This window comes from Panthera tigris, chromosome B2 (genome assembly GCF_018350195.1).
Source record: "Panthera tigris isolate Pti1 chromosome B2, P.tigris_Pti1_mat1.1, whole genome shotgun sequence".
NCBI lineage: Eukaryota > Metazoa > Chordata > Mammalia > Carnivora > Felidae > Panthera > Panthera tigris.
The window spans coordinates 31992994-32011251 of NC_056664.1; the positions used below are offsets into that span (position 1 = coordinate 31992994).

The 18258-nt window shown below is 50.7% G+C and overlaps 2 protein-coding genes and 1 long non-coding RNA gene across 3 annotated transcripts; all 3 read left to right on the forward strand.

The window, feature by feature from the left end:
• Positions 1 to 134: 134 nt before the first annotated feature.
• Positions 135 to 2395, forward strand: HSD17B8 (hydroxysteroid 17-beta dehydrogenase 8). Its single transcript, XM_042986106.1, has 9 exons — positions 135 to 229; positions 422 to 639; positions 742 to 858; positions 969 to 1061; positions 1164 to 1249; positions 1368 to 1452; positions 1662 to 1704; positions 1936 to 2010; positions 2205 to 2395. The coding sequence occupies exons 1-9, from the start codon at positions 184 to 186 to the stop codon at positions 2219 to 2221; spliced, it is 780 nt and encodes a 259-aa protein (XP_042842040.1). The 5' UTR covers positions 135 to 183; the 3' UTR covers positions 2222 to 2395.
• A 1713-nt stretch (positions 2396 to 4108) lies between these two features.
• RING1 (ring finger protein 1) lies at positions 4109 to 8068 on the forward strand. Its single transcript, XM_042986107.1, has 7 exons — positions 4109 to 4256; positions 4371 to 4506; positions 5304 to 5464; positions 5572 to 5787; positions 6501 to 6890; positions 7076 to 7349; positions 7652 to 8068. Exons 2-7 carry the CDS (start codon positions 4429 to 4431, stop codon positions 7751 to 7753), a joined length of 1221 nt encoding a protein of 406 aa, XP_042842041.1. The 5' UTR covers positions 4109 to 4256; positions 4371 to 4428; the 3' UTR covers positions 7754 to 8068.
• Positions 8069 to 8978: 910 nt separating this feature from the next.
• On the forward strand, positions 8979 to 16506 carry LOC122238367. The gene is made up of 3 exons (XR_006217278.1): positions 8979 to 9253; positions 9431 to 9735; positions 16423 to 16506. It is a non-coding gene; the product is annotated as an uncharacterized LOC122238367 (long non-coding RNA).
• The last annotated feature ends 1752 nt before the right edge of the window (positions 16507 to 18258 follow it).

Genomic DNA, 18258 nt, shown 5'->3' on the forward strand with positions numbered 1-18258 from the left:
CCCAGGCCCCCAAGCGGTGGCGCGTGACCACGCCCCCGCGGTGGAGGGTCAGCCTGTGCTGGCGGCCGCCGAAGGCTCAACGCTGGCCGGGCTTAGGTTGGCGCGGCTTTGCTCTTGCCACGCCTCCTCTGCGCTAGGATTGGTTCAGTGCTGGGTTCAGTGCCCGCCCACCCGCCGGCGGACATGGCGTCTCAGCTCCGTCTCCGCTCGGCGCTGGCCCTGGTCACAGGTTGAGGGAATGTTCTTCCAGGGCGGGTCGGGGTGCCGGAGTGTTGTCCGGGGGCGCCCTTGGGGTCTGCAGCTGCTGTGACCTCTGGCCCCTGGTCCGAATTTTACTACTTTGCGCCCTGTTGACCCCTGACCCTGCCTACTCCTCCCTTTCTCCCCTTCCCCCCACTCCGTGTGTTCTCTCCCACCTCAGGCGCGGGTAGCGGCATCGGCCGAGCTGTCAGTGTGCGCCTGGCCAGAGAGGGGGCCGCCGTGGCCGCTTGCGACCTGGACGAGGCGGCGGCAAGCGAGACGGTGCGGCTGCTGGGCGGGCGGGGGAGCGAGGAGGTGGCGCCCTGCGGGGGCCACGCAGCCTTCCAGGCTGACGTGTCTGAGGCCGGGGCGGTCAAGCGCCTGCTGGAACAAGTACAGGTGAACGCGAGACGACCTCGCCCCTTTTAAAGAGCCAACATTGATTGTCTTCACTAACCCGGCTCTACTTGGGTTTTGGTGTGTAACCGCCCCCTTCCATAGGCCTGCTTTTCTCGCCCACCGTCCGTCGTTGTGTCCTGTGCTGGGATCACCAGGGATGAGTTTCTGCTCCACATGTCTGAGAATGACTGGGACAAAGTCATAGCTGTCAACCTCAAGGTGGCGACTTCTGAACCTGTGACTTCTGGTTTCTCTAGCCTGGGGGAGGGAACTGGAGGAGGACTGTCACCCAACTGTTCCTTTCTGCCTTGTTACTCTTTCCCCACCAGGGCATCTTTCTAGTCACTCAAGCTGCAGCCCAACTCCTGGTGTCCAGTGGTTGTCATGGTTCCATCATCAACATCAGTAGCATCACAGGGAAGGTCAGGTTGAGTTAGGAGAAGGTCAGCCAGCCAGTTGGGCACAGAGAGGAGAGCCCCTCCTTGGGATTCCTGACTCATTCCAAATCTCTGACTCACCTATAGGTGGGGAACATGGGTCAGACAAACTACGCAGCATCCAAGGCTGGAGTGATTGGGCTGACCCAGACTGCAGCTCGAGAACTTGGCCGGTTAGTCAGACACAGCTGGGGGTACAGAGGGATTTGCTGAGCCATGTGGGAGGTCTGGGGAGGGGGTGTGTCAGTGTTCAGCCCTTTCCAGAGTCAGCAGCCACTCTCCCTTCCACAGACATGGGATCCGCTGTAACTCTGTCCTCCCAGGGTTCATTACAACACCCATGACACAGAAAGTGCCACAGAAAGTGCTGGACAAGGTAGGAGGCTGTGGGTAGAGGGCAGAGTTATTCAGACACCCAATCTCTCTGGGCTTCAGAGAGAATGCTGAGCACAGGGCCTGACAATTAGTAGATATTCAATAAGTGTACAAGGAATGAAAAAAGAAAAAGGTGCCACAGACAGCCTACCAAAAAAAAAAAAAAAAAGTAAAAGAAACATTTACACATGTATGAGTGTTTTCTTACAGGTGACTGGAATGATCCCGATGGGGCATTTGGGGGATCCTGAGGGTGAGCACTGAATAAGGAAAAGGAGTTAGGGAGGGGGCCTGAATGAAGAAATCCCAAACTTTGTGGGATCTGAAAGGATCTCACCAGGATTGGTGGTTGGTGTGTGTGTGTGTGTGTGTGTGTGTGTGTGTGTGTGTGTGTGTGTTGGTGGGGAGGGGTTCTGGTGGGAGGTGATGACTTTGGATCTATGAAAGTGAATAGGATTCTGCCTTTTCCCCACCATTCCCATAGATGTGGCAGATGTGGTCGCATTCTTGGCATCTGAAGACAGTGGATACATCACAGGGGCCTCAGTGGAAGTCACTGGTATGAGGCCATCATGGGGAGGGAGAAGGCAGAGAAGTGGAACCCAGATGATAAGAGAAAGCAAGAGAAGGGAGTCTGGAGCCACTAAGGGAAGAGCAGAAGTTCCCATAGGCGAGGGACTGAACTGGGCACCCCCCCCCCCAGCCCATTTGTCTCCACCTATGCATCTGTCCAAATGTTTCTGCCCCTCCCAGGAGGTCTTTTCATGTAACTGCTTCACGGACCCTGGATTCTGCTCACTCCCCCACCACTCCACCCGGCCTCCTGCTGATGAGGACTCTGAGTTCCCAGGCTACAAAAGGGGTGGCAGTGTATGGCTCTGGAATGCTGAATATGGGAGGCAGGGGTGCTTGTGACCCTAATAAATTCCAAATCCTCTTCCCTGCCACCTCCGGTTCTTCTTGTGTCTAAGCCCTCAGACCCTTCCCCACCTCCCCCTCCTTTCCCTTTCCCGAAGGATTGTTCCCTTTCACTGCCTGGTCTCCCAGGGCAACCCCCGCCGCCGGGTGTGAGAGGAGAGAGTGTATGTCACTGTGTATGCGTGACATTCTGGGTCTTTATAGAGGGAGGGGGTCTCTGCCCCCACCCCCTTCCACTGGTCCTACAGCCCCAGTACCCTCTCCCCAATTCCCTGGGTCCTTATGGTCCCCAAGGGTGGTTTGTTCATGGCCCCATCCTGGTGTCCAGTCTGGCCTTGGGAGGGGGTCTTGGAACAGGTGGCCCTCCCCACCCCCTCCCTTTTCTGAGTCCCCCCCCCCCCCTTTCTCTCCACCTTACAATAGCTGCAGCCGGCCTGGGGTCGGGTGGGGGGGATTAGGGGAGGGGGCCAGGATTAGGGGAATGGACCAGCCGATGAAAGGGGCTGGAGGAGAGCAGAAGGGAGGGGGCTGGGAGGAGGAGGAGGAAGGGGAGGGGGTCCGCGCTAATCGACTCTGGAGCCCACATAAGGACTGGCCACGGACTGAAGGAGAGGACAGGGAAGTAGGGGGGAACTGGGGGAGGGGGCGAGGGGACCCAGGGCTGCCTTGTCCCAGAAACAGGCTACCCCCTGGCAGCTGCAGCCCAAGTCCGGGAGCCCCAGCTCAGGCTGGAGGAGACAGGACGCCCACTACGGTCTTTCCCCCCCGCCCCCCCCACATCTCATCCCCTGCCCTCAATGGGGATCGCTCTGCCCCTTCCTCTTCTCTTTCCTCCCTGTCCCCTTCCTTTACAGAAAAGTCCTGGAGGAGGCTTCTGTCCGCTTCCCACTCCAGACATTCTGCCCCTTGTGCCCCCACCCACCCACACGCGCACACCCCCTCCCCTATAGGCGCCCCATCGTGTGTGTGTGTGTGTGTGTGTGTGTGTGTGTGTGTGTGTGTGTGTGTGTCCCTGCTTCCGCGTGGTGTCTCCATTCCCCTGTTCCTCCCGTGCGCCTCCCTCCCCCGCCCCGGGCCGCGGCTCTTGATTGTCCAAACGCAATTCTCGAGTCTATGGCTCCGGCCGAGAGTTGAGTCTGGACGTCCCGAGCCGCTGTCCCCAAACCTCGAGGGGAGAGCGGGTCGGAGGGTCTAGGGAGAGCCAAAGCGAAGGGTGCAGCAAGTCCCCAGGGTGGTAAGGGGAATCCCGGGCTCATCCGGATTTAGTTGCGTTCACAGGACTGGAAGACTGAAAAGGCCGAAGATCCTTTCCAGCCTTCCCCCTCCCCTCCCCGGAATGCCGGGCTGGGGTTACGGAGTTGTGGGGAGGGGGGCAGTTGTCCCCCAGAGCCGCTAGGGGACGCGGAGTGGGGGAGGTGGCCCCTTTTCCAACCCCTCTCTACCCTCCCGGGGTCCAAGAGATCCCAGGCCCCGCCCTCCGGAGCGGAGGCCCCGGGTGGGGACCTCGGGAAGGGAACGGTGGCTAAGGTTGGCAGCGCGACGGTGCCGGCCCGGGAACTGAGACCGCGGTCCCCACGTAGCGGGGGACTCCGGGGACGCCGGCTCCTCACGCGAAGCGGACGCGCCCGAGGGCGGGGGAACCCGGGAGCCCACGTCGCGTCCCACCCGAGCCCGGAGTGGCGGGTGACGTCTCCGCTGGCGGGGGCGGGGGGGGGGGGTAGCGGAGGGACAAACGGAAGTGACGTAGGGCCCCAGCGCCCGGGCCATGGCGGCGGCGGCGGCGGGAGCTGCTGTCTGAGCAGCGGCTGCGGACCGAGCGAACTGGGGCTGAGAGCTCGGGGCCAGTGAGAGGCGCTGCGGCAACGGGGCGCGGACGGCTGGAGCCCGGTGAGGGGCAGCGCGGCGCGGGGCGGAGGTTGTGGGGGGAGCCACAGGAGGGGCGGGGTCTGCGCGAGGGCGGCCCCCCCTAACAACCCTTCCCCCCCTTCCCCCTTTCCCCAGCCTACCTCTCCTCCTCCACCGCTGCCGAGCCCGGGTGGGGGGTCTGTGCCCTGTCACCATGACGACGCCGGCGAATGCCCAGAATGCCAGCAAAACGTGGGAACTGAGTCTATACGAGCTCCACCGGACCCCGCAGGTGATAGGGACTTTCCTTTCACAGCTTACTCCCTTTCCCCAAAGCCTTCAAACAGACCCCTATCTCACAGCCTCTTTTCCATTTTTCGCCCTGTTCTGCCGACCCTGCCGGATGTCACAGACTCCCTTGACCCCACCTTTGAATCACCTTAATCTTTTCCAAGCACTTTCACATTTATCTCGTTTCATTCTCACATCAGCTATTGCCACAGATGTAGGGCGAGTATGACTGCCTTCATCTGAAAAATAGTAAACACATAGACTTTACCTTCAGTGTTCCTCAGTTCAGTGTCAAAGGTCAATGCATATAAGACTTTCCTTCCAAGTTTGCTAGAAATGGAGCCCTCCCCTGCACAACCCACCCCCTCACCACGCCTTGCCAATATTCTGATACCATAATGAGATGGGGCCCCAGAACCTGTGTTTTAAACAAGCACCATAGGGTATTCTGATACAGGTTGCACCCAGACCACACTTTAAGAAATTAGATTGAAAAAGTCTTCCCCAAACCCCACATCTGTGCCACCTCTGCCCCAGACCTCTGACCAAACCTCAGATCCTCCTGTTGCAAAGCTCCTACTTTCAGTTAATGGACACTACTCCTTTCTGTTCTCCATTCTCTCCAAGTCACTAGCTCCTCTTTCTCAGAATTCCCGTCTTCCTCAAGTGGTCAACACGGGGTACCCAGATTCTGTTATTTCACTGTATTTCTCAAAACTCCCATTCCATTGACCACCTGTTTCTAAAAGCCCTTTCCCCCCAACCCACCATCACCTTTCCACTCACTGATGTCTCCAGGAAGCCATCATGGATGGCACAGAGATTGCGGTTTCCCCTCGGTCACTGCATTCAGAACTCATGTGCCCCATCTGCCTGGACATGCTGAAGAATACAATGACCACCAAGGAGTGCCTCCACCGATTCTGCTCCGACTGTATTGTCACGGCCCTGCGGAGCGGGTAACGGGAGGGATGTGTTTGAGATGGGGTGAAGGGTACAGAGTTGGGGCCTCAGTGTCCTAGCGACTGAGACTGACCCGTTGAGGGCCTCCTCTCTCCCACCCCAGGAACAAGGAGTGCCCTACCTGCCGCAAGAAGCTGGTATCCAAGCGGTCTCTGCGGCCAGATCCCAACTTTGATGCCCTGATCTCTAAGATCTATCCCAGCCGGGAGGAATATGAGGCCCACCAAGACCGGGTGCTCATCCGCCTCAGTCGCCTGCACAACCAACAGGCGCTGAGCTCCAGCATTGAAGAGGGGCTGCGCATGCAGGCCATGCACAGGTTCGGGCCGGGAGAGAGGCGATAGAGGGCTGGTGGGACAGATCCGTGGGTCAGACTCCTGGTGCCGTCTTTGCTGCCTGCCAGCTTCTAAACCTTAGCATCTTAATAGCTAACCACAGCCTGATTGTCAAGGTCTGGAAGCCAGGGGTGTAAATTGCAGCTTCCTAGTTAGCAACTGGTATTACTATTCTTAAGAAAAAATTAGCTCACCCTCTAACTTTCTAGAAGTTAGAACAGTGGAGTGATTTTGAGCATAAACTCTGGATTCACCTTGCGGGGAATTAAATGACCTTCTAGGCCAGCATTGCTCGGTCTTTAATATGCATCCAGATTACCAGAGGGTCTGTGAAAAATGCAAATTCTAATTCAGTAGGTCTGGAGTTGGGCCTGAAATTCTGCATTTCTACAAACCTATCCGACTGGTTCTTGGAGTCCATGTGGAGAGGCAAGAGGCTGTGGTTGCACACAAGTTATCTAACATTTCTAAGCCTCAGTTTTCTCAACCATAAATAGAATATATTCACCTGCTTCTAAGATTTGTACTATGTGAGGCGATCAGTGCAAAATACTTAGCAGTGTGTTTGGCGTGTAGTTAGTGTTTAATAAATATTAGGTGTCATCATTAAGATTTCCCTGATCTCTTGTTCTCTTAAGTTGAAAGTTTAAACCCCTTATCTGTGGTGCTTTCTAACCTCAACCACTTGCTTCTACAGGGCCCAGCGTGTGAGGCGGCCGATGCCCGGGTCAGATCAGACCACCACGATGAGTGGGGGGGAAGGAGAGCCTGGGGAGGGAGAGGGGGATGGAGAGGATGTGAGCTCAGACTCTGCCCCTGACTCTGCCCCAGGCCCTGCTCCCAAGCGACCCCGTGGCGGGGGTGCAGGGGGGAGCAGTGTAGGGACAGGGGGAGGTGGCACCGGTGGGGTGGGTGGGGGCGCCGGTTCTGAAGACTCTGGTGACCGGGGAGGGACTTTGGGAGGGGGAACCCTAGGCCCCCCAAGCCCTCCTGGGGCCCCCAGTCCCCCGGAGCCAGGCGGAGAAATTGAGCTCGTGTTCCGGCCCCACCCCCTGCTCGTGGAGAAAGGAGAATACTGCCAGACTAGGTGAGAGCCCTGTCTTTCCCCTGACCTCTGAGAAATCAAAAAGATCATACAGATGTCCATCAGAAGTGGGCTTCACCCAAACCCAGAAAGAAACCCTAACCCAGAAGCCCTTTTGGAAAATCCCCTACTTCCCTTTTCCATTTGCGGCTTCCTGTCCCCTAAACCTGCCTTCTTTCCCACTTCAGGTATGTGAAGACAACTGGGAATGCTACAGTGGACCATCTTTCCAAGTACTTGGCCCTGCGTATTGCCCTTGAGCGGAGGCAGCAGCAAGAAGCCGGGGAGCCAGGAGGGCCTGGAGGGGGCGCCTCTGATGCCGGGGGACCTGATGGGGGTGGTGGAGAGGGTGGGGGTACCGGAGGAGGTGACGGCCCTGAGGAGCCTGCCTTGCCCAGTCTGGAAGGTGTCAGTGAAAAGCAGTACACCATCTACATCGCCCCCGGGGGTGGAGCTTTCACGGTGAGAGCCTCTGAGGGCAGTGCTATAAGAGGGGAGAGGCTGGGAGGGTGGCCTGGGGCCACACAGACCCTGGATCCTGACCTCCTAACTAGCCCACCCTCCTCTCTCCCTCTGCATCTCTCATCTCACGTCTGTGTCTTATCTTCTTCCTACTCACTCCCTATGCCCCTGCTTTACCCCACCTTTTTTATTATTCCTTTTTCTTTCTTCCTCCCTTGGTCACTTTCTGCCTCTCATTCATATCCTTTACCACCTTCTCCAACTTTTTCTTACCCTGCTTCTCTCTTCTACCCCCTCTGTAGACACTGAATGGCTCGCTGACCCTGGAACTGGTGAATGAGAAGTTCTGGAAGGTGTCCCGGCCACTGGAGCTTTGCTATGCCCCCACCAAGGATCCAAAGTGACCCCACAAGGGGACGCCAGAGGATGGGGACCAGGGGGTGTCCCTGTGTCCTGGCCCACCACCCCAGCTTCTTTGTTCCCCAGTGCCCCCCAGCCCAGCCAGTCAGCAAGAGGACACAAATGAGGACAAGTGGCTTTTATACAAAGTGTCTATATCAGATTCTTCTATATTGTACAGAGTGGGGCATGCGCCCCCATCTACTGCCTTTTCTATTGCCCCTCAACTTCCCATCTCTACAAGATGTTGGGGAAGGTGAAGAACCCTCCCCTTCATGCTCCCCTACCAACAACAAATTTGCTTCTTTTCCTCTTTGAAACCTGCAGTTCTGTGTGTGTTTATCACGAGTGTACTAGAAGGGGTGGGGGGAGATTGGGGAGACAAGCTGGAAATCATGTGGAATCAACCTTGGAAATGGGGAGGAAATGTCAAAGGTTATTCACGGTATGTAAATCCCATTTTTCTGAGTCCCCAAATCAGCAAGTATGTTCGAAACTAGCGGGGACCAACCTATGAAGTTGAAAGGGACAGGGTGAAGAGGTAAGCGGTGTCTGAAGTCTTCTCAAACTTGCCCCCAAAAGCTGAATCGCCCAGCTTGAGATCCAGGATTTAAGTACCAAAGGGAAAGCAGGAAAGTGGCTCAAGAGAGTAAGGCATGTTGGTAGACTCCAACAGGACCCACCGTAATGTTTGGAAGGAGGATAATTTTTCCTCACTGCAAGAAGCTAGTTTCCATAGCTGGAAAGACAAGAGGGAGGGAAGTGGGGAGCGCTGCCAGAACCCCCCCCCAGCTGGACATCTCGGCCGCCTCCCAAAGAAGGCGGACAGGACCGGGGACTACAGTTCCCAGGAGTGAGCGAGCCGGTGCCCGCCGAGCCGCGGGCTGAGTGGAGGGAGGGCCGCGCGGGAGGTGTAGTTCTGTGCCCGTCCAGGCAGCGGCCCAGAGCTGAGGGGTGGGGGCGTCAAGTGAAGCCATCGCTGGCTCCGGGCCTCGAGTTCCGCGAGCGAGCCGGGCCCCAAGTCTGGGCGGGGGACTGGGTGCTCGGCTGCGCGCCGGGTCTCGGGCACTGCGGGGGTCGGGGAGGAGGACCCGCCTCCCCAGGAGTAACTGATGCTCCTTCTACCCCCTTCAGCCTCTCTGCCCCTCACTTCCTGTTTCCGTTGCCCTTCGCGCCCCCGCCCGACCCGCCCCAAATTCCTGCGGCTCGCTCAGTTCTCCGCCCCGCTGGCAAAGAAGTGAGCCTCTCGATTTGTTCCACAGACCCGAGGGCATCCCAGCCCACGCTTGGGATTTCTCTTTTCCCCTGGTCCCTAACACCTTCAATACCGACTGAGGGGCACCTCGAGCCCCAGCAAGTCTCGCAGACCTGGTGGCCTGGAGCTCACCCCCAGAGCCCTCTCGCCCTGCAGAAATAGACAACACCCACTTCACCCTTGTAGGAGCCCCTTTCTGTGCCCGCTCCCCGGAACCCCTGATCTTGGCTCCCCTCCTCTCCAACCGCAGGTATCCAGCGGCTGGGGAGCTCCCGGGACGGTGGGTGGGGCGGGAGGAGAGGTGGGCGTTGCTCCTGAAGTTTCGAAGAGAGAGAGAAACAGATGCGGAGGAGTCGGGAAGGATGGAAGGATACCGAGGTGGAAGTTGATGCGTATGTAATGAACCCGGCTTCTCTTCTGGTTCCAGGCGCTGCCAGGAGCGTCAGCGCAGCCTCACGTTGCTCATTCCCTCGCAGCCTCTTCGGTCTCTGTTCCCCCGCCCTCTTGCTGAACTCTGGAACAGCCATCGGCCCCTGGCCCATGTATCTCCCCTCCTATGGCTCCTCTGTCCCTTCCCGGCTCCCCAGTCAACACCACCCCACCCTCCCCTTCTGTCCACTTCTCACATTTCGACCGCTGTCTCCTCTCTGCTGCCTCCATGACTGAACTTTGAAGATGTGCCTGTTTATTTGGGTGACATCATATGGGAGACCTAGCAAGCCGTTGCCCTAGGTAAGTCTCCTTCACCCACGCAGGAAGGAAAGAATAACTACCCTACTTGACCAGGTGTTCTCCCTCCCCAGTGCTTGGAGAAGGAGGTGTTGTGGGGTGGGGGTTAGCTCAGATTCTGTTGCACCGCTAGCTTCCCTGGGTTAGTTCCCCAAATCTTTCAGCCTCTCTCAATTAAGCCTGCATCTATAGATTAGGCAAAGCAAGAGATACAAAGTATACAAAAAAGCAATGGACTATTTTGTTGAGGAACAACATACATGCAGGAGGGTAACTAACAATGCAAAGGAGCAAGGTAGTGAAAGAAAGGTTACTGGAGTCGGAGAGACCTGGGACGAAATCTTCACCCCGCCACTTAAACTGAGGGTCCTAACACATAAAACTCTGTAGGTGGGGCCATTGTGTTCTAACAAACCTTCCATGTGATTCTGATGTGCACCAAGGCCAAGAACCACTGCTGTAGGTGCTCCATGAGATGTTAGCTTTGTCCTTATAGGGTGAACGGCAAATGTCCCTCGAAGGGGGCTCCATACCTCTGGAGCAGGGGGATCACTGGGAGCCTGTAGGGTGGTTAGGAAGGGCTTCACGGGGGAGGTGGGACCAGGCCAGCCAGGATCAATGAGAAGGGAAGAAGAAAGTCTTGGGTGGGGGAAGGGGTGGGGGGTGAGGGGGGAAACCTCTCTCTCTCTCTCTCTCTCTCTCTCTCTCTCTTTCTCTCTTTCTCTCTGTTACGCATCCACCTCCCCCCTTTTTCCTCGCCCAGGCTTCTCAGTCCCCAAACCGTGGCAGGTCGTGTGTCTGAGTGCAGAAAAACTTAGAACTCCTTCAGGTACAAGTGTCCCAAGGACGTCTTCTTCAGTGTGTGCCTTCACCGCCAGTGTTGTCAAGCCCCAACACAAGCACTTCCTGTCCTGTTATCTCTACTTCTTTCATGAAATTGTTTTCTTCGTGTCCTCTTCTTGTGCTGGGAAGCTGCTTCTTGTGCTGGGAACGCTGGGAAGCGTCCCCTCCACATGGTTTCTCTGGCCCCAGCCTGGCACTGAGGAGGGTGCTGTTATTATTTATTTGTCATTCACCTATTTATTTATTTATTTATTTATTTATTTTTTCATTTATTTATGTTCATTCATGAGAGAGAGCATGCCAAACAGTGTGAGCGAGGAAGGGGCAGAAAGAGAGGGAGAGACACAGAAACTGACGCAGGCTCCAGCCTCTGAGCTATCAGCTCGAGCTATTGATTCGAGCCTCAAACTCACGAACCGTGAGATCGTGACCTGAGCCGAAGTGGGACACTTGACTGAGCCACCCAGGCACCCCTACCATTCATCCTTTTAGAAGGTTCTGTTGGGGGAGTTGCTGCCTTGGGCAACACTTGCAGTAAGTTTAGTGTTACCATTCACGTTAAAGGAAAAGGTAGACCTTAGTTCTTGGGTTAACTCCCCCCTAAGTGTACCCTTTAGAATTTGGCAGATTTCTCCCCATGGTGTGTCAGAGAGGCTGATTATTGACACATAAAAGAAGCAAGGAAAGAACCTTTAGAGGCAAAAGGATCACTTGGGGGACTGCTGGTCAGTTTCACCTTTTCAGGAAGTGTGTACTGAGTCCACACCACCTGTCAGGGGCTGTTCTGGGACCTGGGTCTTACAAACAGGCATCCTATGATGTGGCCCCTGCCTTTGAAAAATTTGACGTAGAGGTGTACATGGCGAGCATGTCAATACTGAATCCACCTCTAGTCTGATCAGTTGTATCCGTTAAAATATGTCTCAAGTCTGTCCCTTCTTGTCCATCCTTCCACCTCCCTGTTCCAGCCACCATCTGGACCTTCTGGCTCTCCTCTGAGTCACGGCAATAGCTGGAGAGGCTGGGAATGGCCTTCGCGAATACAAGCCCGCACACCTGAGTTAGGCCTTTTTGAAATGCAAATCCGATTGTTTCGGGCACCCCGCTTAAACCCATTCAGTGCTTTCCCATTGATTTTAGGTTAAAGACACAAGTCCTTCACCTGGCCTCGAAGGCCCTGCCTACTGTGATCCTGCGGGCCTTTCTGGACTCCTCTCCCACCACATTTCCACTCAGTCTGAAGGCTCCACTTCCTGTCCGCTTTGCACTTCCTCCCGCCGACAGCCGTTGTGCAGGCTAGGCCCTCAGGCCTGAAAGGCTCTTCCTCCCATTTCTCTTTAGCCAGCTCCTCTTGGCTCCTCAGATCTCAGCTCCTCTGCCACATCCTCAGGAAAACTACCCTGACCTTCCTTCCTGGGTCAAATCCCCCTCTTCTGAGCCCCCACACCAAGGTGTACCTTTCCTCTGAGGCACTTGGCATAGTCGCAGTTCCGCGTTTGTTCATTATTTGATGGGTGTCTGTCTCCCTGGGAGATGGAAGTGCTCTGAGGGCAGGGATCATGTCTGCAGACGCTCGCTCTTGTCATATGCAGGGGACCTCGAACTGGACACTCCATAAATATTGAGTTGAAATATTGGTTTAATGGATGCCTGCGTGCCAGGATCCGGAGGAGGGGGCTACGTATTTCAGAATCTCAGAGAGGATTGTTTGAGGCCACGACTCTCCCTCCAGCAATGCAGCCCGGGAGTCCCATATGCCATTTTCTTAACACCATCACTTCCTCCATACTTCCTGGCATCATTCATCCCCACAGTCCCGGCTTCATCCCAGGCCTCCTCCATCTTGCCCATGAGACCCTTTCCTTTTAACTTGGTAATCCCCTTTTCTGGTCTTGCCTCACTGACTGCAGAAAGCAGCATGGAGTAATGTGGCAACAGCCCAGGATTCAGAACCGTACTGTGTTCAAAAGTATTAGTGGTGTGGCCTTTCTCAGGCTATTGAACCACTCTGAACCCAAGCTTTGTTATCTATAAAATGAGAACAGAATCAAGCAAGATGGAGGAATTAAAAATCTAAATGTACCATCACCTAGAAATACTGGATAAAATATGGGGGGAAAGTAAACATGACTGAGTTTTCAAAAGAAAAATAAAATCCCAAGTTCTAGAAACGAAGAGAAAACTGAAAGCCAGAGGATAAGCTGACCATGGTTGCTAGAAGGGGACTGGGAGAGAATTGGTTCTATTAACTTAGAAATGTTTTACCAGCCACCCAAGGATGGGAGAGGAGGTTTTGGTCCTGAAGAGGTAGGGAAATTAGATGAACAGCGGCCAAAGCTGACTCAGAAGAAACAGAAAACCTGAACAGGTCTATAAATTCTAATAAATTGAATGAGAAGTTAAAATACACACATTTTACAGATGTATTATTCTGCCAACTCTTTTTTTTAAAGTAAACTCTACGCCTAATGTGAAACTCACGATCTTGAAATCAAGAATCACAAGCTCTACAGACTGAGCCACCCAGACATCCCTATTTTGCCAACTCTTACAAACCATTTGTTTATTTATAATACGTCTGTCCCAGACGATGGAGAAAGAGGGACAGTCACACTTACAAAATTAAAATCCTAGATAAAATATTAGCAAACTGAATCTGGCAGAATCCGTGCAAGTGTGTGTGCGTGTGTGTGTGTGTGTGTGTGAGACCAAGAAGGGTTTATTGCAGGAACACAGGGATGGTGTACTTTAAAAATCTATTAATGAAAAATGAAAGAAAGAAAGAAAGAAAGAAACAAAGAAACAAAGAAACAAAGAAAGAAATTTACAACTGGATGTAGTAAAAGGAAAAAAATGGGAGCACCTGGGTGGTTCAAGAGTCAGTTAAGAATCAGCTCAAGTGGGGCACCTGGGTGGCTCAGTCTGTTGAGCGTCCCAACTTTGGCTCAGGTCATGATCTCAGGGTTCGTGAGTTCAAGCCCCACATCAGGCTCTGTGCTGACAGCTCAGAGCCTAGAGCCTGCTTCAGATCTGTGTCCCTCTCTCTCTCTCTGCTCCTCCCCTGCTCACGTTCTGTCTCTCTCTCTCTCAAAAATAAATAAATGTTTAAAAAAATTTTTTAAAAAGAATCAGCTCAAGAGTCAGTTAAGCATCCAACTCTTGATTTCCACTCAGGTCATGATCTCACAGTTTCATGTGTTTGAGCCCTGCGTGGGCTTTGCGCTGAGAGTAAGAAACCTGCCTGCAATTCTCCCTCTACCCTGCTCCTCCCCAGCTCATACTCTCTCTGTCTCTCCCAAAATAAATAAATAAACTTTATAATAAATAAATAAATAGGAAAAAATGATTGCCCCAGTAGCTTCAGAGAACACACTGGATGAAGTTTAACACTAATTCATTATTTTTTTTAAAAAATCCAGTTAACTAAGATGAGAAAATAACTTCCAAAGTCAAGACAAGGATACTGCTTTTTACTGTTTGTATTCAACTTGTTCTAGGGAGTCTGACCTGGCACAATAAGAAAACAAAGAAAGAAAGCCATCACTACACATAGATACTTGATTAGTGACAAAGAAAATTTATGAAAACCCACAAATAATTAGAACTAATACACCCCTTTCTGGGGACGAGATTAATATGCAAATATCAATATGCTTATATTACAACAACAAATAGAAGATTTTGTTTTTAAAAATTGCCATTTGGGGACACCTGCTTGGCTCAGCCAGTTAAGCCTCTGGCTCTTGGTTTCAGCTCAGGTTATGATTTCGTGAGTTTGAGCCATGTGTTGGGCTCCACTCTGGCAGTGGGAGTCTGCCTGGAATTCTCTCTCTCTCCCTCTCTCTCTGCCCCTCCCCCACTCGGCACTCGCAAGTTGTCTCAAAATAAATCAATTTTTTTAAAAGAGAGAAAATGTCATTTGTAATAACAATGAAGACTATAGAATACTTAGAAGTAAATACAACATGATTTTTATGGAGAAAATGATAAAACCTGATTGGAGAACATTTTGAAAAGAAGACAAAAAATGACAGAGAGATATTCCATGCTCAAGAAGAGGCAAATTCAATATAAAGTTGGCAACTTTTCTCAAATATACAAATTTCAGTATAATTCTAATCAAAACCCCACCAATATATTTTACGGAACTTGACAAACTGTTCTTAACATTTTTATAAAGAAGTAAATGGCCAAGAAAAGCCAATACAAGTTTGAAGTGGAAGAATACTAGGGTGCTAGCCTTACCACATATCACAACTTTACTATAAAACCAGAGTGATTAAAGCAGTGTAGTCCTGGCACATGGGCAAATAACTAGACCACTGTTACAGACTAGAACTTCTTGGAATTAGACCTTTAAAGACATGTGAACTTGGCATATGACAAAAGTGATGTACGATCGGTGGAAAAGGATGGACTGTCTGTTAAATTGTCTCAGGGTAATTGGCTACCCACATAGAAAAAAATAGATCCCTACATTACAACATACCCCAAAATAAATTTCAGGTGGCTTAAATATGTGAAAAACAAAATTTTAAACTGTTCAAAAAACCTGTAAGGTAATATATTGATGGTATCAGAGTAGGGAAAGATTTCTTAAACAAGATACAAAGAGCACAAACAATAAAAGGAAATGTGGACACGTATGACTATATCTTTAAAACATTTTTAAACTTCTATAAGGTTAGAGACATCACAAAAAAATAAAAAATATAAGCTGCAGACTTGGAGAATATTTACAACCTATATAATCAATGAAGGTTTGGTACCCAGGATTTATAAAGAACTTTTGCACATCAATAAGAAAAGGACAAGGCAGGAGAAAATGAGCAAAAGCTATGAATAGGCAAGTCATCCAATAAATAGATGAAAAGACGCTCAACTTCATTAGTAATGAACAAATGCAAATTAAAACCATGAGATACTATTTTACACACACTAACTCAGCAAAATTAAAATAACTCTGATAACACCAAAGACTGACAAAAATGTGGGACCATAGGAACTCCCACATTCTGCTTGAAAGTGTAAACAGCTATGACAAATTTGAAGGTTACAGTTGACCTTTGAATAATGCGGGGTTAGGTTTGCTGATCCACTGTGCAGTGGAAAATCTGCATATAACTTTTGAATCCCCCAAATTTAACTACTACTGATAATAGCCTACTGTTGACTGGAAGCCTTACTGATAACACAGTCAGTTAACGCATGTTTTGTATATGTATTCTTACAATAAAGTAAGCCAGAGAAAAGAAAATGTTATTAAGAAAATCACAAGGAAGAGAAAATACATTTATAGTACCGTAATATAAAAAAATCTGCACATAAGTGGACCTACACAGTTAAAACCCATGTTGTTCAAGAGTCAACATACTTAATGCTGAAAACACACATACCCTAATACCCAGCAAGCTTGCTTTGAGATGTGTTCTTCAGAAAAACATTTCTACATGTGCACAAGGAGACAAGAGTAAGTATGGGCATTGCAGTATGATTTGATTGTCAAGAAAAAGTGGTAAGAACTTAACTGTCCTTAAAGCAAGGGAATAGATAAATATAGTTTATTCTTACAATGGACTACTACACAGTACTTAAAATATGAATTAGAGCTATATTCACCAATATAATGAGCAAAAGAAAGTTGCAAAAATGGGTGATGTATGTTATCTATGTAGGTTTTTAAAGACACAAAACAATGATACACCGTTAGGAAAACAAACGTATCTGTAAATAGTACAAAATGTGCATGGGAATAATTCCAATAGAATGGTGATCACCACCAAGAAAAGGGAAGGAATGGGATGGGCTTTAGCTGTAACCGTAATGCTCTTTATTATTATTATTCAGGAAAAGATGTGAAGCAAAGCGGTGATGCCAAAGTGAAGATTTGCTGAATTGGGTTGTTGTAATGATTAAATGAGCTAATAAAAGGGCTAAATGAAAGTTAGTTGTTTATTTATTTATTTAAGTAATCAACACACCCAACATGGGGCTTGAACTCATGCCCCTGAGATCAAGAGAGGCAAGGGACTGAGCCAGCCGGGCGTCCCGAAGGTTGGTTGTTCATCTCCTTGCAAGACTCCAATGCTGATGGCTATGTATGCGGAGAGATTTATTGCCCCTACCTGTTCTCTCTCTCCTCCATGTGAAGTCTCACTCCTCCTGTTTATACCTGCTTGTCTTAGGCAAGTTGCTTCATTGCTATATGCCTCAGTTTCCTCATCTATAAGATGCACATATTAAAAGTGCCTGCCTTCTGACATTGCAGAGAATGTTAAGTTACTGGCAAGTGCTTGGAACATTCCCTAACTTAGACTAAGTACTCTAGAAGTTTGTTCTTATTGACGACGATGATGTTAGTGTTCTTAAGTATCACCTCCAGCTGCATATAATTTCTTTTTTAATCTCAAGTTTTAAAATCTCATAAGAACCTCACTTGGCAATGAAAGTGCCCAGTATCTGAGATGACCCAAACGCTGCCTTCAAGGACCTAAATTAAGGACTGCAAACTCCCATTTCTGTGAAGGCCAGGCAGGTAATGTGCCAAGTGCCAGGGTAAGGTTATCTGGGGAGGCAGGAGCTCCTGGTCAGGTGCTGCCATGAAGGAATTCGGAGCCAGCATTACCACATTTAAAGCTTTTTTTTTTATTAAATCATAGCTATAAATCCCAATTTTCCTGTAAAATTTCTCAATTTTTAAGTGTTATAATTTATTCAAAAGAATAATAAAAGCACATTGTGAAGCAAATGAAATACTTGAGTGGGTTGTCAGTTTCTGAGCCGTGAGACGGAGGCTGGCACAGAGACAGATGCATGAGCGGGTCTTAAAACTACAGTGTAATTAGAGCTACAATAAAGGTGAGTGACAGAGTGCCATGGGAGTGGGGGGGGGCGGGGTTGAAGATGGCAGCAGATTCTTTGTGACTCCTCCCATTAAGATGTATAGTCTGTCTCCCCTTCCCTTGTATGTGGCTTGGCCTTGTGACCTGTTCTGGCCAACAGAATGTGGCGGGAGTGAATGTGTAACTTCTGAGGTCGGGCCTTATGAGATCTGCAGCTTCCACTTTTGCCACTTGGAACATGCCTCCTTGGACCCCAGTCACCATGCTGTGAGGAAGCCCAAGCAGCCCACTGAGAGACCCACAGGAAGCAGAACCAAGGTCCACAGATGCTGGCAGTGGCTGAGCCCCAGCTGGCAGCCAGTGTCAACTGCTTGCCAAACGATTGAGGCTCTTTTGAAACCTCCAACCACCCCACCATCCCAGCGGACACTAACTGAAGCAGAACTGCCCAGTCAACCGCAGAATTGTGAGATGCAATGCATTTCTGCCAACACGCTACATATTAGGGTGGCTTGTTGAGCAGCAATAGATAACCCAAACAGGCAGCATTAGAAAACAGAGGTCTCAGGGCACCTGGGTGGCTCAGTCTGTTGAGCATCTGACTCTTGGTTTCAACTCAGGTCATGATCTCACAGTTCATGGGTTCGAGCCGTGCATCGGGCTCTGTGCTGATGGGGCAGAGCCTGCTTGGGAGTCTCTCTCACCCTCTTTCTCTTTGCCCCTCCCGCACTCTCTCTCTAAAAAATAAATAAATAAACTTTAAAAATAATAAATAATAAATAAAATAAGAGGAAAGGAAAAAAAAAAAGAAAAAAAGAGGTCTCATTCTACCTAGAAGAAT